Genomic DNA, 21,542 nt, shown 5'->3' with positions numbered 1-21,542 from the left:
GAGTGAGGTGAAATGGACGAAACAATGGAAAGGACAGCAAATAATTGGCAAAGCAAGATACCAGTAATTAAACCAACAATCTTTGTATATGGACGATTCATGAAGGCAACCAAGGAGTTCTTATGTTGGACTTGTGAAGTATTCAATGAATTCTTTCTGATAACATAAACTAAACGAATACCACTTGCCAAGAAGATAACTATTTCAGTGGCAATGATGGAAAGATACAAGACGAATAAGGACAAATAGATTGGTGTCACATCAAATCTGATTTCTTGAATCTTGAGAAGCAAGTTGACTGTACCATTGGACACTGACAAGGCAATAGCCAAAAACATGGCAATAGCAGTAATGACCATGACAATCCAAAATAAAGCAGTGGATGTTTTTCTTCCCATAGCTCCAGCTTTTTCAACAGTTTGTAAACTAATGTACATGCGATCAGTAAAATATATTCGAAACATGGTGAAACTTACAAGATGGTCAAAATGAAAGACATTAAGAAACAACTGAACGGAATCATTTGAAGGAAGGAAATGACATTCTCCAAGAATGCAGTAGCCCACATTAATTTCAAATTTCCAATCACAGTTTCCTTATCAATATTCGAATAGTTTAGATTCACATGAAGCCCAGTGGAATTATAGATTAATCTAAAGAACAAGGCAATGGCATGAGTAAAGACGAAACTGAGCATAACACCAAATAAAATCTTTTGATTTCTCATCATCTTATCCTTTGCCTTGACAAGGAAATGAACAGTAATGGCAGTAATAATCGAATAAATTATTAGAAAGAAGCAAGAATTGGCAACAGATGTTGAATTCTGAACAAGTTGAGGAAATCTACTGCCAGCTGTTATTTCTGCTACTGTCAAGTTAGTAAAATCAATTTCCAATGGTGAGAAGAAATCAAAACTTGCAAGCGAATGTAAACCCTTCCTTTCGAATAACTCTTGTTGGAAAACAAATGATAAACCAGTAGTCATGACTAATATACAAGTAAATGGTTGAAGAAGTGCTTTGTTTTTTTCTTGATTAATTTGCTGCCGTAAGTGTTGAACCAACTTCAGCAACGCAACTCTTGCATTAAGTATTGTACTTGCCTTTTTAGATTTTTAAATACTTTCTCACAAGATTTATATTCTTGAAAATTGCTTCTAAATATCGCTTTAAGCCTTGAATGGACATTCCAGTGCAGAAAATATATGAAAAGACATCTAATTTCTTGGTCTATATTTCATGTACCAATTGACCAACCAATATTTCACACTTTTAACATTGTGTTATTTTAACACAATTGCCGGCAGTATATCGTGATGAGATTATTTCACTAAGATAGTCAGTTTGAGCGGTAAAATTATGGATGTCTATTACCAAATTGGATTGTGCTGGAATTCTCATATGTAAACATAGGGACAAGCTTGAAGATGTGAAATTCATGGTATTGGATGTGAACTCTTTGAAGAAAGTCATGACAGGTCATTACAATATATCACAGAGTGAGCTTTCTGAAAGTGAATTAAACAATAAACAAAGTAATGTCACTTCATTATTGGAAAGAGTTGAACTATTTGTCATCTCGTTATCATGAACTATTTTACTGTAGATTAACAATTTACTGTAGAGTAGTCAATTGAAATATTGATGTATAATACTATTTATAAAGTGAAAGGATTGAAAATGCATGAATGATAATGTGTTGGAATTTTACAGATTGTCAAATGAAATAACAAATCAATGCATGTAAAACAACATGTGGAAGCACATCTATATGCTCAAAATATGCCATTCATGGTACATTTTCTGTATGCATCCATACGATAAAAGAAATCAACAGAGTAGAAAACTCCTCAACAATCTCCTTTGAAAATCTAAGAAATTTTCCAACTCCTTCTGGGTCTACAATATAAGAAATCAGAACTCTAAGAAACTGGTATCTACGAACTCTGGAAAATGTAACACTTATACTCAATTTTTGATTCTTCAATCCTTAAATTACTCCTTAACAATGATGAATCTCAACCGTCCTTAATTGGTTGGAATGAAATTGGAACCGTTCCTACAGTAATTCAAAATGTTCACATTTCACCCACGCAAAATAATAGAGCGAGCGCTTGATAATGCAAATTTTTACTAAGGAGCGACTGATGTTGAACCAACATCCAGTTGTGTGTGAATGATTGTTGCATTCTCCACAAACAACGACACAGCACCTCAATTCGCTGAGTTATTTAGAATGAGAGTGGAGTTTCTGCGCATCATCAACTCCTCTGATATCCGTATTAGACTGCCTTAATCCCACATACTTCTATGAAATTCAACAAACAGATTGCACATTACTCCCACGAGACTTTAAAGCTCTTGTTTCTAGTTGGAAATTGCAAATATGAAAGAAAAAATGCAAAAGAAGCAATTGATTATCACATTGGTGGTCTTGTTGAGCGCCATCGCTTGTACTGTCTATGGTTTCTCAGCTAATCCATGCACATTCTGTAAAACTAGCTTTGATATGGTTGCTACCGATAAGAGTAAGTAAGGTATTTCTTTTTGAATGAACATTGAACTCGTTACATATTATATAATAACTATCACATGTGTTTGCAAATACTCACTTAATTCCCTTAATACATCTACAATGCTTCGTTCATTTTCATGTTATTGCATATATAACAGTTAAAACTGGATCTGTTCTTTCACTTTGTAATCATTACAGACATAATTTCTGTTCCACTCTTGATAATGCCTTGAAAACTATGCAACAAGGCAAGAATAAGAATAAGAATATCAAGACCTTGATTTGCAGAGATCACTTAAAGTTGTGCAATGATACTGCTCCAATCAATCCTAAACCAATTATTCCACCAGTTAAGCCAGTCGTTCCTCCTGTTGTTACACCTGTTACTCCAGTTGCTCCAATTGTTCTCCCAGTTGCTCCACAAAACGCAAGTGAAACAACCATCTTCTCTGATAGTAATGGAAATGCCACCATGAAGGGTTTTTACACTACTACCTCATCTAATAGTTCCATCTTGAATGGTACCTTGGTCACTAATGGTAATTTCACACTCAACTCAACTCATAGTTTGCATGTTAATGGAAGTATTGCTCACACCGATGGTTCCATGACAGTTGGTAATTTGACTATTGAAGGTGTTTTCAATGCTAGTGGAATTGTTGCCATGATTAATGACTCGTTGATTGTCAATGGTTCATCATTCATCAACGCTTCAATTGATCACGGATTGATGCAAGTTAATGGTAGCATTGCTTCAAATGGTTCCTTAATGATTTCCAACTCAACTTGGTTCTCTAATGGATCTCTCTTTATTAATGGTTCATTCGATGCTGATGAAGTTAATGCTTTCGAATTGAATGGTACATTGGGTCATAACGGCAGTTTCGTCTATTCTAACAATTCTTTGAACACTAATGGTTCTTTGACCATTCAAGGTAACTTGACTCTTCCTTCCATGGACGAATTCAATGGTACTCTTCAAGTTAATGGTACTGTTAACTCCTCAATCAGTGGTGATTTGAGCATCAATGGTTCGATGGTTATGAACGGTTCTTTCAATGGAAACGAAACTGATTTCAATATGAATGGTTCCTTGGTTCATAATGGTTCATTCTTCCAAGATAACGAAACTGTCCACCTTAATGGTTCTATGAACTTTGATGGTAACATGTCTCTTCCATCCAATACCTCAATTAATGGAACTATCTCAGTGAATGGTACTTTCAAATCCATGTCAATGGGTGTCTTGTCTGTCAATGGATCCATGCTTATTAATGGCAGTTTCTCCACTAATCAAACTAATTCATTGGAATTGAACGGTACTTTGGCCAACAATGGTTCATTCGTCCATGATAATTCTTCAATGAGTTCAAATGGTTCCATTACCATTGACGGTAACATGACTCTCCCATCTAACAACTCAATTAATGGAACTATCTCAGTCAATGGTACTTTAAGATCAACTGCTTTCAGAACATTGTCTATTAATGGTTCAATGCTCATTAATGGTTCATTCTCTAGCAATTATACCAACTCTTTGGAATTGAACGGTACTTTGGCAAACAATGGTTCTTTCTATCATGATAATTCTTCAATGAGTTCAAATGGTTCTTTGGCTATGGAAGGAAACATGACTCTCCCTTCATTGGATTCTATCAATGGTACTCTTCAAATTAATGGTTCTATCAATTCCACTATGGATGGTCAATTGTCTATCAACGGTTCCATGCTCATTAATGGTTCTTTCGATGGAAATGAAACTGATTTCAATATGAATGGTTCCTTGGTTCATAATGGTTCATTCTTCCAAGATAACGAAACTGTTCACCTTAATGGTTCTATGAACTTTGATGGTAACATGTCTCTTCCATCCAATACCTCAATTAATGGAACTATCTCAGTCAATGGTACTTTCAAATCCATGTCAATGGGTGTCTTATCTGTCAACGGCTCCATGCTCATTAATGGCAGTTTATTGGGTAATGAAACTCTTGAATTGAATGGTTCTTTGGCTCAAAATGGTTCATTCGAAATGGATAACTCATCCATTGCCAGCAATGGTTCTCTCCAAATGATTGGTAACATTTCATTACCATGCTCCACCTTGATTAATGGTAATTTAACTGTCAATGGTACCCTGAACTCAACAGTTGGAAGCATTTTGACTGTCAATGGCGAAACCCATGTTAATGGTAACTTGACATTGAATCATGCATTGCTCATCACTGGTAACTTGACAATTAATGGAACTGTTCATTTGAATCACTCCAATGCTGCTATCATTGTTCAAGGAGGTGATTTCACATCTATTGGAGGTATTGTTGTTAATGGCACTGCTGTTGTCAGTGGTACTTTCAGTGTCAAGTCAACTGATGTTGAAAGTTCAATTGTTTCAGTTTCTGCTGATGGAGCTTTGAGAGCTGACAATGTTATTACTGCCATGACTGTTACTGATATGGCTTTCACTAGTATCAAGATGAAGAGTTCAAGAAAGAAGTAAATTGAAATTCTTAATAAAAGTTATTGATTAGTTGTGAAATATTAAACATTTGTTAAATAGTTTACAAAAAAAATGTTAAAACAACTGCTCATCAATAGCAGCAGTACATCTCGCAAATCTTCATTACCCATTCTGCATCCATCAAAATCACAACCATTTATATTCAATTCCGCAAGAAACTTTGCAAAGAAAAGAAAAATGCTCGAAGAACAATCAACAGAAAACGAAGAATTCATTCCGATGATTAAATGTGAAGGCATTCATGATGTTCCTGATGTGATTCCAGAGATAATTGTGCATCGATATGAAATCCATCACACCATCGAGGAAAATCATACACCAACTTCATTAAATTTTGTGAATAATAATCGTGATGAAAAAGTGGAAAATTCAATTCAAGTGCTAGAACACTCGGATCCATACTTTTGGTTTCGGGAGAAGGAGAAGGTGATGGATTATATTAAAAGTGAAAATACCTATCAGAAAACCAAGATGAAACCATTGAAAAAGTTGCAGGACAAGATTTTCAATGAAATTAAGAATAAGATTCAACAAAATAATGCATCAGTTCCATATATTTGGAAGGATTACTATTATTATTCGAGGGTAGGTTCAAATCATTGAATTTTATCAATTTAAAATCATTAAAACTGTGTGGAAATAGATTCAAGAAGATAAACAGTATAAAATCTATTGTAGAAAATCAGCAATGGAAAAAGATGCAAAGGAGGAAATTCTATTGGATTTGAATCAAATTGCACAAGAATTCGAAACAGAGTATTTGGATTTGGGTTTTTATGATATTTCACCTGATCAAAATATTATGGCATACTCAATTGATGTAGATGGTGATGAATATTATGAAATGTACTTTAAAGATTTGAAGAGTGGAAAGATTATTGCTGAATATATTTCAAGAGATGAATGTTTGGATACTAGTTTTGAGTTTGGAACAGATTCTAGAACAATTATATTTGTGACATGTGATGAAGCTCATAGACCTTATAAAGTCTATAGAAAAACTTTGAATGTTGAGGAACAAGTTGATAATATTGAGGATTGCAAAAGAATTTCATTGGAGAATGAATGTGAAATGGTGTATTGTGACATGAATGAAAAATTCAATGTGGCTGCTTACAAGACTTTGACAGATGAATTTATTTTTATTGAATCCATTTCGAATAATACTTGTGAATATAGATATTTGAGAGTAGATGAGTTACCGAGTGGTGAATTTAAATTATTTGCCAACAGGGAAAGAAAGGAAGGTATTGAACTTTACATTACTCACCACAAAGACCATTTCTACTTTTGGCATAATGATGAAGGATTTGTAAATTTCAAATTATTCAAGACAACTGTAGAGAATCCAGATCTTGACAATGCTCCAGAATTTCTTCCTTACAATCCAGATTTTTACATTGAAAGTTTGGTAGCGTTTGAAAATCATTTAGCCATGTTTGGAAGAAGTGAAGGTGTTCCAAAATTAGTAATTTTAGATCCTAATGGTGAAAAACAACCAAAAGAAGTGGAATTCCCAGAACCTTCATACGATTTAGGAGAATCTGAAAACTACATTTATGAAAGCAATCTCATTCGTTTGACCTACTCATCCTTCCTGACACCAGAAACAACCTATGAATATAATATGGACACTCACGAATTTAAAATCCTCAAACAAGAGAAAGTTTTGGGAGATTTCGACAAGAATAATTATGTGCAGAAGAAATTAATGGTTCCTTCTAGAGATGGAAAAGCTAAAATACCACTCCACATCCTTTACAAAAAGAGTTCAATTAATGGAGATATTGAACTCGATGGTTCACATCCATTACTTCTCTATGGCTATGGAGCTTACTCCATATGCAATGATGCCTCCTTTTCCTACTCTATTTTCAGTTTATTAGATCGAGGTGTCATTTATGCAGTTTCTTCTGTTCGAGGTGGTTCAGAATTGGGTAGAGATTGGTACCTCCAAGGAAAACTTCTCAATAAGAAGAATACCTTCTATGATTTCATTGACAGTGCAGAATATTTAATTCAACAAGGATGGACTAATCCAGGAAAACTTGCAATTGAGGGTGGATCTGCAGGTGGTCTATTAATTGGATCTGTCTTGTGTATGAGACCTGAAATTTTCAGGGCTGCCATTCTGGAGGTTCCATTCGTTGATTTAATTTCCTCAATGATGGATCCAAGTATGCCTCTCTGCTGTACTGAGTATGATGAATGGGGAAATCCAACAATTAAGAAATTTTACGATTACATGATTCAATATAGTCCATATGATAATATTGATTGTGAGGAGAATGTGAATAAGCCATTCCCTTCGATATTGGTGGATCATGCACTGAATGATTCAAGAGTTCAATATTGGGAAGGTTTAAAATTTGTGGCCCGTTTGAGACATTTTCAAAAAACACATTCGAAACCTGGACTCATTCTCTGTAAAACAAATATGAAACAAGGACATGGAGGAGCAGCTCAGAGATATGAAGGTTATAAGGAATTAGCTTTTCGTTTTGCATTCATTCTTAGTCAAATTCAATAATAACATGTTGGATTCAACCTTTTTATTCGAAACATAATATTTGTTAAACATTAACCCATCCATCTCTGTATACAACAACCTTTTCCACAATAAGCCATCCCACCATCATACTCAATCGATGAAACCATTTCTCCAAAAGACATGGCCGAATCCTCCATCCGAATCCTTTCAAAAAAATGAGCGCAATTTTTAAAATCATCACAAAAAAAAAGTCACCAAACCGCCTGTTGTCTTTTTCAAAACTTTTTGCCACAACGTAAATTCATACGCTTTCATTGAAGTGAGAGTATCATCATCATATCCATTAAATTGGCCATAAAAAAGCGAATTTTAAAATCCCAATCGATCGCGCCTCTTTTACTTGGTTGATTGGAATATTTAGGCTTTTTTGCAACAACAACAACAATAAGAATACCAAGTTGTGTGTCAATTTTTGATAAGAAAGAAACATTAACATCATGAATAGAAGTAGTGTGGGACAGCAGAGAGCAGCAACCATCATGATACCCAACTCATCACTGGTGAAACATTACAGTGTCTCACAGACATGTTTCAAGTCAGGAGTCATGACGAAACAGGGAGCAAAGGTGAAGAATTACAAATCGAGATACTTCTTCTTGTACTCTAATAAGATTACCTATCACAAGATGAATAAGAAGAAGGAGCCAAATAAGACTCCACAGGGTGAAATTTCACTCAAGGGAGTTCAATCTCTGAATATTTATGAAATGAAAACTATTGAACCAAAGGCACAAAAGGAAGGTTTACAGTTTGGGTTTATTGTGGAGGATCAGGAACGTTCGAGAAATTACTTCCTCTTCACAGAAACTAAAGAGGAAACATTGGAGTGGATTGAAGCAATTAGACAAGTTGTAACATTGAGTAATGATGCTTTGCAATTGACCAACAATTCAGCAATTACTAATACCAGTCCAATTATTGTTGATGATCAAACAGCAACACCTGTATTAACAAAGCAACCATCCTTTGAAATAAGCAAGGGTGATGCTCACTTGCTTCACAAATCGATAGATATCAAACGATTGTCCAATCTTGCTGCTCTTGGCACCTCTCCAACAACTCCAAGAGGTGGTCTCAATTCACCAAGAGGAGTTACAAGCTCACCTGTATATATTTCTTCCTCTAACTCAACTTCCTCATTTTCAACTGCCAACACAACTGTACTATTACAAAAGAATTCACATGAATCAGAGTTAACTGATATCTCTTCCTCATCAAATTCTACATCCTTCCTCGAAATGGAATTACCACCTGAAAGCTTTGTTCAAACTGAAGAAGGCATGTCACCTTTACTGTATGATAGTGGAAATTCTGTGAGAAATAGCTCCATGAATCAAACTCAATCCTACCCTTCAATTCCTGTCCAGGTAATGTCAGATGAAGATGAATATAATATTGCTCTTAACTCTGCAGCCATTTTCCTCAAGGATGAAAAGCAGAGAACTCCTCAAGAACAGGCCTATGTCATTGCAATGCATCACTTTAGAAGACAAATGCAAGATCACATTAGACGATATTCCTGCAAACCTGTTTATAATTTGGCTGTCGGTACTGTCATTTTTTGCATTCCAGAAGAAGAAAGAACAGCAGATGAGGAGGAATTTTATCAAGATTTAATGGAACAATTCAGAGGAAATGTGGAAATGTACAAACAAGCCACCAGTATCTATGTAGATAACAATGCTGGTTTATAGAAAATCTTACTTTTGCCATGGATCAACATTTGTCAGATATGTCTCACCAATTATCTCATCATTCACAGGATATTCCTTTACATGTTCAGGTAGAAATTGTAAAAGCATTCAAATTTATTAGCAAAAAAAGCCCATCTGAAAGAACTGAAGAGGAAGAACTATTCCTTTCTCGGTTAGCTGAAACACATGGTATTCTCAAACGCTTATATTACAGACATGGTCTAGTTCCAAATCAAATTACTTTGATTGCTTCCATCCTCTTGGATAATGAATGTGAACTATTCGACAATTATTACCTCCTAGAACAGAAGAAATTGAATTCTGAAGAGGAAAATTCATCTCTTCCAATTCAATATTTTTCCAACAGTGTAGATTACAAATATTACGAACTGAAACAAGGTAAACCAATTCTAGATAAACAATAAATTTGTTTACCTTTTTTCAACTTGCGAACTAGAATATTGAGAATTTAGAGTTTTATTTACATTAGTTAGAAAATCAAGTAGAATAGTTCAGAATTATTCTTTCTTAACCCAATTAGAGTGAGAAATTGGTGAAAAATCGATTTGAGTCAGAGCATCTTTTTGGTCGCCTGGTCTGAAACTAAACTTTGATTCGAAAGCAAGAGTTTCTACTGATGGACGAGCATCTTGGAAAGCTTTTCCTTGTTGATTAGTTTGCCATTGTAAATTAAAGTATGATCCAGTGCTGAGCAAGGCCAATCCAGTCATCCAAACATAAGGCTTGTAGATGAAATATTGGAAACCAATTTTGTGAGCAGACATGTTTAGTTTTGTATTTAGTTGTTGTGTTGTTTTTTTGTTGTTGGATTTGAGAACTGTTTTCATGGTTGTATTTATTCGAAACTAAACTATTGCCAAAAATGTCGTTTTAAATTTTTGACTATTTTTGGACTTGACATTTTTAGAGTGAAAAATTGCTAAAAACATATTATCTTTTTTGACAGATGCCCAATAAAAACAAATCCACAATAAAATCCATAAAAATAACTTCAATTTTAAACACTTTATTAAGAAATTTCATAAACTTCCATTTTTATAAAATTAAAATACATTGCAACAATTCAAAGATTTAAGAATTTTAAAAATATGAATTTAAAAACATTAACAACGTTTCGAGGATAATGCCAAACGAACAAAGGTGGATTCAAATAGAATTATCAGAACAAGAAGAAAAAGCAGAGGAATCCTTGGCAATGTTTGCTTGAAAAGTTTACATTCGGTTCAATAAAACCTGAAGTAGATTATTATTATTATTGCATTTAATTAAGCAAACCCCTTCAATATTTAAAGAAACCTCTATCACTATGACAAAATCCAATAGAAAATGGATTCATTGAATTAATATCATCATCATTTACTTCAGATCCATATTATTGGCAATAATGTTATTATAATGATTGGGAAGAAAATTAATGAAATTGTGGAATCTTTGGAAAGCTTTCTAGATTTGGACCAATTGCAATCCAACCACACTCCAGAATTTCCCTTACATTGCATTCACTGTTACACCACATGTACTATGTTCACAATTAATGCAATTATTTGTATTTCCATATCTGTTACGAGTGTGCGATGATCTTGTAAAATCAACCTTTTTCAAGTATTGTAATCGACTTTTCAATCCAACATAACCTTCCAATACAAACATTCTCATTGTGTGAAAAACATTGTTCATTACTCCAACCTGCTACTAATCAAAAAAAATGTCAACACATCAATATTACGAACTCAATGAAATATCAAACTCTGATTATTATTCTCTCCAGAACACAACTGCACACCCATATGAGAAATATTTTCGAGCAAAGATATCAGATTATTCATGGAAGAAATTTTTGCTTTTGATTTATCAAAGATTTCTGTCAAGTATTGTTGCATCTTTTTTGCTGTCACTTTTCATTGTGGCTAATGCCATTGTTATTGTTATTTGTGAAGTGGTTATTTATCCAAAGAATAGCAACTTTAATCATGACATTCCGAGAGGTTTGTTGTGTTCTTCGTTATGTGTTGCAATATTACTATATTTGGTGATTTCATTTTCTTGTGATAGTATTCAATTTTTAAAAAATAAGAGAATGGAGAATATTGGAACTATCTATGAGGGTTTAAAGAATAGTTCTCCTTCAATATCTTTCCATATTAAATGTTATTCGAATTTTTCAGATTCATGGTCAGATTCTAATGGAGAACATACTCAATCACATAAAGAGCTAGTGGATGAAAGGAAGCAACATCTTAGTTATCACACATGTACTGATTGGACCAAATATCCAAAGTAAGTTTTACAATTTTTATTAAAAGTTTACCAAGTAACTCAACTTAGTGTTAAAAAACAAACCTTAGCTCTAAAATGTGATTCATTCTTCTTTGCATCAGATAGAGAAACTCAATCGAAAATTGATCGTTCCAGAAATACAGTGGTTAAGATTGATAAGGGAACTTCACATTATTATGAAGAAAAGTGGGAAATACCAAACTTTTCAACATACTTGTTGGTTAGGAGAGATGAAGTCAAATGGTCATTCTTTTATTCAATCCCATTCTATGTGTGCTGTTCATTATTCTTTTGTAATTGGTTGTACAGATTGATTTTTGCTATTGTAAACCAAGTAGAGAATGTAGTTTGTGTGAAGGAATTTACTATTAATAATTCATTTAACAGAAAGGCAGATTTTAACGAGTTGTATTGCTATAGAGGTTGTTCTGGAAAGAGGGGTTATGCAACTCGTAGAAATAAATACACCAAACACCTGTGGTAATTATTTCAATAATATGTTACTTTACCTAATTTTGGATATGTGTCCTTGATAATGATTCAATTCCAATCATAACATGAAAGCCATTACAAGTCTTTGGTTGTTGATAATTACTTTACTTCCAACTTGATTTTCCATTTCCTGTTTGTTAGATTTGGGTATAGGATTATTCTCATCTCTAATAAATATTCTTACTCAATCACAAGACATTGATCGCCTCTCTACATATGAAGGAAAAGCATTTGCACAACATCTCTGTTGGTGCATCATCTATCAGAGAATTTGTTGTTGATTGTGAAATCAGTTTTTTTGGTGATATTTCTACAATTTCTGCATTCACTTTAATTTAGTGTCTTGATAAATAAAATTGATATTATTTTACAATATTTTCTTCCTTAATAGAATGACAATGACAACAACAAGCAGAACCATAAACCCACATATACCAAAGAACCAATACAACGAATCCTCATTCTGTCCCGGAACTTGACAATTCATACCCCATACAGTGCCAATTAATGTTAAGGGTGCGTAAATCATAGCCATGGAACTCAATCTATTCATGAATTTGTCTGTTATGGATGATGCTTGTGCCATTTCAATTTGCAACTTGGTCAAGTAATTGGTATGGGATTCAGAGAGAGCATCAACAGCCATTTCCAACTTGTCACAAGAATATGTCAAATGATCCAAAACGTCTCTCATATAAATTCTAACATCCTCAGCAAAATAAGATGCAGTAAGATAATGTGAAACCAAATAGACGAACATTCTCTGTTTTGGCACTATCAGTTTTCTTAGAACCACAATTTTACGTTTGAGATCTGCAATATCCTCAACCACTGAATTACCTTGATATGAGCTGGAAAATGATAGAGCAAACTCATCAATCATGTCACACGACTTTGTAATACCATCAACTGTTGGAATAAGTTTCTCAACAATGGAATCCATCAAGTTGTGAAAAACAAAAGAAGGAGATGCTGCAAGTGAATATTCCAAACTAGAGGCCGAGGATATTGCACTCAGATTATCTTGACTTCTCACATATTTCACTCTTCCAGTCATTCTAGCATACTTTCTCTCCAAATGGGCAAGAGCAATATCAAATCCAATAAAGGGTTTCTCATGGAATGTAATTATACAATTCTCGAATAAAAGTATAGACAAATAAATATGGGGAAATAAATTAGGTTTTGGTTTTCTGATTATTTCAGGTTCCTGTTGCCAGAAATATTTCTTGATACTTGGAGCTGACTTTTCATTATTCGATTGTTGTTTTACTTCTTTCACTCTAACACTCGTGGCACAAAAGAAATAATTATCAAAATATTCCCACTTTTCCGAAACTTCAAAGTGATCACAATAACAATTCTCTGCTGTGGTTGGTTCAAATTTAAAGTAGCTCCTCAATTTGTCTACATCTTCGTTGGGAGAAAGTTGGCAATCCAACCAGAAAGGTTTTGCTTCATCATTTTCCACACTATCAAAATGTCCACTCTCACTTTTCAAAAATTGAATAACATCAAAAGCAGATGAGAATAATCTTCTCTCTTCGTTGGCCAATGAAAAGTACATAAATCTAGTTCCTGAAACTTGAGAAATTACATCCGACTCCTTTCTTGATAGTGTTGCTCCACTCTTCTTTTTAGGAATATTATTTGGTGTTTTATGAAATAAATACTCGAGTGCATCATCAATTGTACTTCCAACTCCTATTGGTGAAAGTGCCTTCTCTCCACCATTGGTTGTTGTAGTTGAAATGAGAGGCATTGCTTCTCCTTCCTCATCACTTTCTAAATATCTTACCATAGGATGATGAGTTCCAACTGTTGAAATATCATTTCCATGATCTATCATTTCCTCTTCATCTGTTGTATTGGTGTAATACTTGGCACCTCCAACTCTTTTACGTCTGGCAAGACGACGAAGTAGAACTGATGATGAGCCTATCATTCTTTGCTCATTTTTCTTTTAGATGAAAGAAGAAGGCTTGGTTTCCCTTCCATAATTAGCTAATTCGCCATGGTGAATCATCAGTTGCTGATGGAAAGATGAAGGCTTTGGATTGGTTTTAATATTGAAAGTATTCACTGTTGGTTCCGATGAGTGTGGTTGTTTCATGCCAATGAGATGTTTTTAGATATTATCAATTGATTTTTTAATTCAAATCTCATAAAGGTGAAATTTGCAACCTTCATTTTCTCGCGTTTTGAAATGGAAGATTATTATACAGCCAGCAGTTATTAGTTTATTACAAGAAATAATACATTTTGATTTACATTATTGTGGTAGTTTGTTTGAAAAGGAGTGAGGGATTGATGGAAAAATTAAATTAGTTGTGTTGTATGAATAATTAAATTCGGAATGGAATTTAACTGGATGGGTTGAGGAAAGTCTTCTTTGTTCTAAAATCTTCTTCTTCGACAAAGTTTTGAGCAGCGTCCTTTTCGCTCATAAACCAGTCATCCTTTTTAATTTGATCTTCCTCGACAATATCAAAACTGAAATTAATCTTTTCCTTCTTATCGTCGGTTTCTGGTGCCTTTGGTGCTTTTGGATCAGCCTTCAACAATGCAGCACATGTATGGTATGAGAATTGTTTGTTTGTATGGAAGGAGAGAGCACGAGATGATTTGATGATGCTAGTAATGAGTTTCATTGTGATGGAGTAATTTTTTTTGTTAATTTTAATATTTTACGAAGAACCAATGTATCCTTTTATATTCTTTTCGCTATTTCGCCAAATATAAAAGATGTCCACGAAAGTCACTTCAAAAATCTGCGGTTGTAAAAGGCATTCCTCTAGTCTAAGACAACATAAGGGGAAATAAACACGCCTTCTTAATTTTTTTTAATATCGGAATCCACACAGATGATTCCTAAAGCTGTAAAATACATTGAGGTTTTGTAAAGTAGATTTCTGTTGTTGGTTGGGCCTGATATGGTGGTGTGCTGTGGAAGGGGCATATTAAGGATTTTAGGGTTTTTGTCAAGAGTAAAACCCTTGTTGGGCATATCTCTTCCACATCAAGTTGTTTGCTGTGGGTTCATCTGCACTATTATACTTCTGAGACATTACAATGGAGAGTTGACAATTGGGTTGTTATTGTAAATAATAGCAAAATGCTTGATTTACAAATTTCCATCAAGAGCAAATTAGAAATCTGGAATCTGGTAGGGCTTACTGGAAACGATATTAGATACGTTGATAGTATCTCCAAATAGTGTTTTTGCAAGTGATACATATCTCTCTTGTCCATAAAGCATAAAAGTTTCCAAGTGTTTTGATTTTTGAAATGCATTAATCATTTCCTGTTTTCCAAAATAATTAATAAAGAAATTGAACCAGTCTTCTAGAAGAGTAATTTTGTAAGTACCAAATTGCAGCTCGACAACACTTAGCAGTGCATCCAATAAAGAGTCTGGTCTGTCTGTTTTAGGATTGTTGTAATATAATGAAAAGGACAAGGTATTTAACATTTCAAAATTTGGAAATGGAAATGAAGCTAGAATACATAATAGTACTGCTGTTGTTTGAACAGGCTTAGAAGATTTCCTCATACAGTCGATTACTTTTGGTGTGAAATGCTTCTCTATCAACACTAGTTCTGATGACAGAAATAAATAGTGATAAATGGTTTTTCTAGGATTGATCTCTCTACATAAATCATTCTCAAAATATTTGGTATAGATTGCCATGTTTTTGTCTATTTGTTGTATCATTATTTCTTTAAAACCAGGGGTTTCACTTAGCAGGGAATAATATTTGTAAAGTTTAACTAATCCAATAGTGGAGTGGCTAATGAAATCCAAATTTTTACATTGACTTCTATCTATATCAGTTACTATCCTGACATGTCCATGTTTAATTTTAGATTTCTTCAAAACGAACGATCTCTCGGTAAGGAATTTGATTTGGAATTCCTCACTAAAGTTACGAAGAATATCATAGATAACATCTAATGTTTGTGAGTAATAGGTAGGATCCCATTTTAAACAAGGTCTATACGTAATTAGGTGTCTGTATATTGTTTGAAGCTTAGAGACATAATATTCCAATTCATGGAGAAGATAATTTCTATACAAATGACGCCATTGTGTTCTCCATTTGACATATTTCAATTTAGGGGGTTTCAATTCAAAAGTGATGGATTGTTCTCTCTTTGTTTGGTTCCAAATTGATGGGTTGTTTTTCCTGAGTTGAGAATTATCAATATATAAAATACCTTCCTCTTGGCATTCATTTGATAATGGTGAAATATTCATTGGGATACAAACTCTGATTGATCTACGAAGTGAATTATCAATTTCTAATTTCTTTTCCTGATAAATATGTGGAAATTGTTCATAACAAATTTCAATCAGTCTTTTCAATTCACCTCTCAATTTGCTCATGGATGTTCCACATGCTGAACATTGACACGGCTCCTCGTGTAATACTGACGACGAACCCTACCTCTGGTATTATTTCTTCTAAGCTCTGCTAGGGTTTCAAGTAGAGAACCAAGATCATGTGTGTTTGTTTCTTCATCGTAGTCATCTGAGCCATAAATATGGAATGGTCGACCAATTCTTTTCATGCAATTTTCTAATTTTTTGACAATTAATTTTTCATTCAATACCCTATAGAATAAACCACCATCATGACTGCATGAATTGTTGATTGTGTGTTCTTGAATTTCGCATCCAATTAATGATGAAAATACACGAGTAGAAATTCCAAATAGTTTTTCTTTCACTAATAAATCATCCAAACTTAAAAACTGCAATACTGTAAGCCAAGCATCTTCGTGGAGATGGCACAGGGTTGTAATTTGTGACATTTTTTTTGACAGCTTTTTGGTCTTAATTGATACTTGTGCAAAGGTAAAGATAAACTTGTCAGCTTCAAAAATTCTTAATCAAGAAAACTGTACTAAAAGATAACTCCTCCCGATTTAGAAGTTAAGCATCGTCGAGCCACATCAGTACTGAGGTTGGAGACAACTTGGGAACCTGTGGTGCTGTAGTCTTTTTAAAATAGTTCTGTCTCATATTTGAAAACGAAAAAGATATCTCCCCCTGGTGGGCTCGAACCACCGACCTGCAGATTAACAGTCTGACGCTCTACCGACTGAGCTAAGGGGGAATACAATAACTGATATCAATGTATATTGATGTTGTTATCGGGATGAAAATACATAGCAACTTTTGTTGTAAATAGATACAAAACTTAAAAGGAACTATTTATTGATGATTAAAAGTGGAGTTTTCTAATTTGTTCCTCTAATATTTTAATTTTCTCTTGCAATTCTGTATTTTCCTGATTCAATTTGTTATTTTCCATCAATATGTCATTTCTCTGATGTAATTTGTTGATTTCCTGATTTAATTTGTTGTTTTCATCTTCAAGATGTTTAATTTTTTCATTCAAGAAATCATTTCTCTGATTCACTTTGTTGATTTCTTCCAAAAGTCGAGAGTAACTCATCAAGGATTTTATTTCCTTATACTGCTTGATGTCCATCTCAATGTTTGATATTTCAATTTCTCCATTCAAAAATTTAATTACATTCTCAAGAGTTGTTTTGTATGAATAACAAAACAATCTTTTGGAAGAATCTCTTTGAATCATTGTAATAATACATCTGATTAATATATTGTTCACTCCATAATTTGTATCAATTGATTTGTTGATCAGTTGTTCGATGGCATAGTGTAATTTGGTTTCCCCTTCACTTGTTGTTACAACCGTATAGAAATACTTTCCATAGGTTGTGAAATAAATGAAATTATCCTTATATTTTGATAAATCAGAATCATTAACAAAGTGCTCATCTAATTGTAATGGACAATGTGTTAATAATTTCAATAAAATACATCCCAATGAAAAAATATCACATGAGATTGTAATATTTCCAATGTTATGAGCTAATTTAGAATCATTATTTCTTTTAAACATGTCATCAGTGTAATTATCATGTGAAACTTCAGGAGACATGTATGCAAACTTTCCACGAGCAATTGTAATTGAATTTCCTGTCTTGATTACTTTGGAAGTTTCAAAATCAATTAGTTTGTATTGATCTCCAACTTTGACAATATTTTGCGGATCTAAATCTCCATGTAAAATGTTGTGATCATGGATGGACTGAACAGATTCTAATATTTGCATAAATATTCGCAGGATTTCAATTAATTTCTCTTTAGTCATCATGGATGAATTTCTATAAACTTCAATATTTGCCTGAATATAATCTGATAGAGATTCTTCTCCCAATTCCATTACTGAATATAAATGTCTTTCAATCATTCCACAATCAAAACATTTTATCTTTCCACACATATCTGTTCGTTTCAATAAGTTAATAATTTCATTTGTTGATTCTTCGCTATCTTCTACTTCATATTTGAATTTGATAGCCATCAACGTTCTACTTTCTCTGTGTAATACTTTGAAAACAGCCCCTTCTGCACCGTTTCCTAATATTGAAATAAAGTCGTAATTCTTATTGAAATATTTGTAGTATCTATTGAGAGCTTTGAATATTTTTGACAGATCACCATGTTTTTCGTTATATCTTGACAATATCCTCCTGTAGTCAGTAAAAGATTTGTCACTTTCTGTCCATGTTATGAAAAAATACCTGATGCACTTGATTTCCTTTTTGGAGTAAAATGATGTATCGAATTTAGATGAAATACTCTCAACAGTATTCCTCAAATCTTTGACAGTTTTTGGTTGAATTAAAGTTTCTTCCAGAAGTTTATCCAACTTGAAACAAAAGAAATTATAGTTAGTAGTTTCACCGTTGAAAATATCATTTGATGGTTCCATTTCTTGTACTTTTTTCAATATTTGAAATATAACCAATTTTTCAATAAATTCTACTGAATAGGTTGGTTTGAAAGAGAACCAATGCGGGGTTAACGATTTGTCTGGCTCTACATTTGGTAATTCAATACAATAATACAAATCATTTTCAGAGTTGAGCTGTTTTGAGTATAGTTCAATCACATCTTTGGATAGTTTGGCGTTTAGATTGTTGGATTCATCAATAATCTGAGTTAATTGTGGTGAAAACTTTCTGGATAATTCTGGATTATGTTTAGAAAGTAAATAAACCAGAACTGTATCATTGCAAAGTAAATAACTTAAGGTTGTGTCGTAATAAACTGAACTCGTATCGGCACACTCAAGCACATCTCTATTTTTTTTGATTACTTGCAAAATAAACCCTCTGTCCATTTTCAATATTGCATTTACATATAAAAATATATCTCTATTGTGTTGAACAGCTTCCAAAATAAATTTTCTATCATTTTTCAAAGTATCTTTTGCATATTGAAACGGCTTTCCATTTTTCTTAACAGATTTCAATACAATTTCTCTATCTTTTTTCATTATTTCATTAACATATTCAAGTGCTAATCCATTTTGTTTTACAGCTTTCAACACAATTTCTCTATCTTTTTTCAATGTCTCGTTTGCATATTCAAGAGCTAATCCATTTTCTTGAATAGCTTTCAATACAATTTCTCTATCTCTTTTCATTATTTCATTAGCATATTCAAGAGCTAATCCATTTTGTTTTACAGCTTCTAATATAAATTTTCTATCGTTTCTCAAATTTTTAAATTCGATATAATTATTAAAAGCGTAAAAAAGATTCGGTGTATATCTTATATTAGATTCTAAAATAATTCCTCTATAAAATTCTTGTTTTGAAGCCTCTAAAGATATTTCTCTATCTTGTTTTAATGTTTCATTGGCATATTCAAGTGCTAATCCATCATCTTTAACAGCTTCCAACACAATTTCTCTATCCTTTTTCAATAATTCATTTGCATATTGAAGTAATATTCCATTTTGTTTAACAACTTTCAATACAAGTCCCCTATCTTTTTTCAATGTGTTATTTACATAAAGAAATGCTTCGGCATTTTCTTTTACGGCCTCCAATCCAATTTCTCTATCATGTTTTAAAATTTCATTGGCATATTCAAGTGCTAATCCATCATCTTTAACAGCTTCCAACACAATTTCCCTATCACTTTTAAATATTTCCTTCGCGTATTGGAGTACTTTTCCATTTATCTTTACAGCTTCCAAAATAAATTCTCTATCATTCTTCAATGTTTCATTAGCATATTGGAGTACAAACTCATTTTCTTTTACTGCTGTTAATATTGCATCTCTATCGTTTTTAAAAGTTTCATTCGCGAAATAGAGTGCATTTGATGAGTATTTTTTTATCATTCCGTAACTTGTCAATCAGTGATTATCTTACACTGTATTGTCAACTGTTTGATAAGTAATGTAAAGGTCGACTGTGAAAGGTTTCAACAAATCTTTGAACGACTATCCTTGTTATTTACTCAAAACGATACAAAGGAGATATTAAAGCATCTAGTTGGAGTGAAAGCGATAGTGAAGAGGATGAAAACTCATATCAAAATTGAATTCTTTCATTCAGATAAACTACTTTTTAGAGAAGGAATTAGAGAACTTCTTTGGAAAGAACGCACCAAGCTCCAGATGTTTCAATATTCAATCCTTCAAGAGTCAAATCTCCAATCTTGATTCTTTTCAATCCAACAACTCTCTTTGAACAAGCTGCAAACATTCTTCTCACTTGAAACTGTCATTTGACCAAATTATTCAATCTCCATACTTACCCTGATGATATTTTCCCTCCACAATAGATATAGAAATAGTTGAAGGATTGATATATTCAAAATTAGTTATTGGTTTCAGTGTACTATCCTCACTTCTCAATTGTAAATCTCCAGAAAAGAATAACTCTTTCATTTGGTTCAATTCCACATCTGATTCAATGGGAGGCACAAACTCTACAAGATAGGTTTTTTCCACATCAGCCGAAAGAATTCTATGATGTAAATCCCCATCTTGTGTCATTATCAATAATCCACAACTATCCAAATCCAATCTCCCAACATTTCCCAAAGTTGGATTTCTATTCAAGAATTCAGGTGGCAATAAATCATAGATAATTTTGTGATTGGAACTTTCTCTCTGGGTAGAGCACAGATAGGACTCTGGTTTGTTTAATGCTATTGTCAAATTGAGTGTTGGAAAAGGAAAAGGTTTTCCATTCACCATCAAACTCTCCAATTGATGTTCCGAAATTTTGTGTTTTAATGAGAGAATTCTTTGTTTTTTAATTGTATCCATTACTTCATTCTTGCGAATATAGTGCTATATAAATTCATCATATTTTCCAATATTAATATAAATATATTATTAAATAATATAGTATTAAATAATAAATTATTGGAAAAATTGAAAATTAATTATTGGCAATTTTAAAACTCAAGTTCACGTACAATAACATCACTCCGAGAACAAATTCCTTTTATATAATCATTAATCGTCGCCTTTTAAATGCAAAACATACCCATCCCACTCAAAACACGATCAATTCTTAACATTTTTTTATTACCAAGAAAAATAGGAAATTCTTCTTCGTAAATGGA

At 33.1% G+C, this 21,542-nt stretch overlaps 9 protein-coding genes and 1 non-coding gene across 10 annotated transcripts in view; 4 read left to right on the top strand and 6 right to left on the bottom strand.

Annotated features, from left to right (window-relative positions):
* The window catches only part of NAEGRDRAFT_73512 (uncharacterized protein), a gene marked incomplete at both ends in the record, with an annotated part of 1,138 nt that extends 150 nt beyond the window's left edge, over positions 1-988 (bottom strand). Inside the window, 2 exons of the mRNA XM_002671384.1 lie at positions 19-426; positions 477-988. Of these exons, the coding sequence (XP_002671430.1) occupies positions 19-426; positions 477-988 (920 nt within the window). The remainder of the gene's footprint in view (positions 1-18; positions 427-476) is intronic.
* Positions 989-2,755: 1,767 nt separating this feature from the next.
* NAEGRDRAFT_73511 (uncharacterized protein) lies at positions 2,756-5,017 on the top strand (the record flags this gene model as incomplete). The annotated part of the gene is made up of 1 exon (XM_002671455.1): positions 2,756-5,017. One exon carries the CDS (start codon positions 2,756-2,758, stop codon positions 5,015-5,017), a length of 2,262 nt encoding a protein of 753 aa, XP_002671501.1.
* Positions 5,018-5,215: 198 nt separating this feature from the next.
* NAEGRDRAFT_52886 (uncharacterized protein) lies at positions 5,216-7,568 on the top strand (the record flags this gene model as incomplete). The annotated part of the gene is made up of 2 exons (XM_002671454.1): positions 5,216-5,623; positions 5,682-7,568. 2 exons carry the CDS (start codon positions 5,216-5,218, stop codon positions 7,566-7,568), a joined length of 2,295 nt encoding a protein of 764 aa, XP_002671500.1.
* A 216-nt stretch (positions 7,569-7,784) lies between these two features.
* NAEGRDRAFT_81515 (uncharacterized protein) lies at positions 7,785-9,726 on the top strand. Its single transcript, XM_002671453.1, has one exon. It carries the CDS (start codon positions 8,027-8,029, stop codon positions 9,281-9,283), a length of 1,257 nt encoding a protein of 418 aa, XP_002671499.1. The 5' UTR covers positions 7,785-8,026; the 3' UTR covers positions 9,284-9,726.
* Positions 9,727-11,009: 1,283 nt separating this feature from the next.
* Positions 11,010-12,065, top strand: NAEGRDRAFT_73508 (uncharacterized protein; the record flags this gene model as incomplete). Its single annotated transcript, XM_002671452.1, has 2 exons — positions 11,010-11,289; positions 11,608-12,065. 2 exons carry the CDS (start codon positions 11,010-11,012, stop codon positions 12,063-12,065), a joined length of 738 nt encoding a protein of 245 aa, XP_002671498.1.
* Positions 12,066-12,440: 375 nt separating this feature from the next.
* On the bottom strand, positions 12,441-14,018 carry NAEGRDRAFT_52884 (uncharacterized protein; the record flags this gene model as incomplete). Its single annotated transcript, XM_002671383.1, has 1 exon — positions 12,441-14,018. One exon carries the CDS (start codon positions 14,016-14,018, stop codon positions 12,441-12,443), a length of 1,578 nt encoding a protein of 525 aa, XP_002671429.1.
* A 1,203-nt stretch (positions 14,019-15,221) lies between these two features.
* NAEGRDRAFT_73506 (uncharacterized protein) lies at positions 15,222-16,888 on the bottom strand (the record flags this gene model as incomplete). Its single annotated transcript, XM_002671382.1, has 2 exons — positions 15,222-16,388; positions 16,517-16,888. The coding sequence occupies 2 exons, from the start codon at positions 16,886-16,888 to the stop codon at positions 15,222-15,224; spliced, it is 1,539 nt and encodes a 512-aa protein (XP_002671428.1).
* Positions 16,889-17,120: 232 nt separating this feature from the next.
* NAEGRDRAFT_t647 lies at positions 17,121-17,193 on the bottom strand. The gene has a single exon. It is a non-coding gene; the product is annotated as a tRNA-Asn (tRNA).
* A 108-nt stretch (positions 17,194-17,301) lies between these two features.
* Positions 17,302-20,304, bottom strand: NAEGRDRAFT_81514 (uncharacterized protein; the record flags this gene model as incomplete). The annotated part of the gene is made up of 1 exon (XM_002671381.1): positions 17,302-20,304. The coding sequence occupies one exon, from the start codon at positions 20,302-20,304 to the stop codon at positions 17,302-17,304; it is 3,003 nt and encodes a 1,000-aa protein (XP_002671427.1).
* A 241-nt stretch (positions 20,305-20,545) lies between these two features.
* Positions 20,546-21,497, bottom strand: NAEGRDRAFT_73504 (uncharacterized protein; the record flags this gene model as incomplete). Its single annotated transcript, XM_002671380.1, has 4 exons — positions 20,546-20,679; positions 20,724-21,264; positions 21,393-21,418; positions 21,464-21,497. The coding sequence occupies 4 exons, from the start codon at positions 21,495-21,497 to the stop codon at positions 20,546-20,548; spliced, it is 735 nt and encodes a 244-aa protein (XP_002671426.1).
* Positions 21,498-21,542: the final 45 nt, after the last annotated feature.

Source organism: Naegleria gruberi (genome assembly GCF_000004985.1).
Source record: "Naegleria gruberi genomic scaffold NAEGRscaffold_61, whole genome shotgun sequence".
Classification (NCBI taxonomy): domain Eukaryota; phylum Heterolobosea; class Eutetramitea; order Acrasida; family Naegleriidae; genus Naegleria; species Naegleria gruberi.
This window is presented reverse-complemented; position numbering and strand designations above follow the sequence as displayed.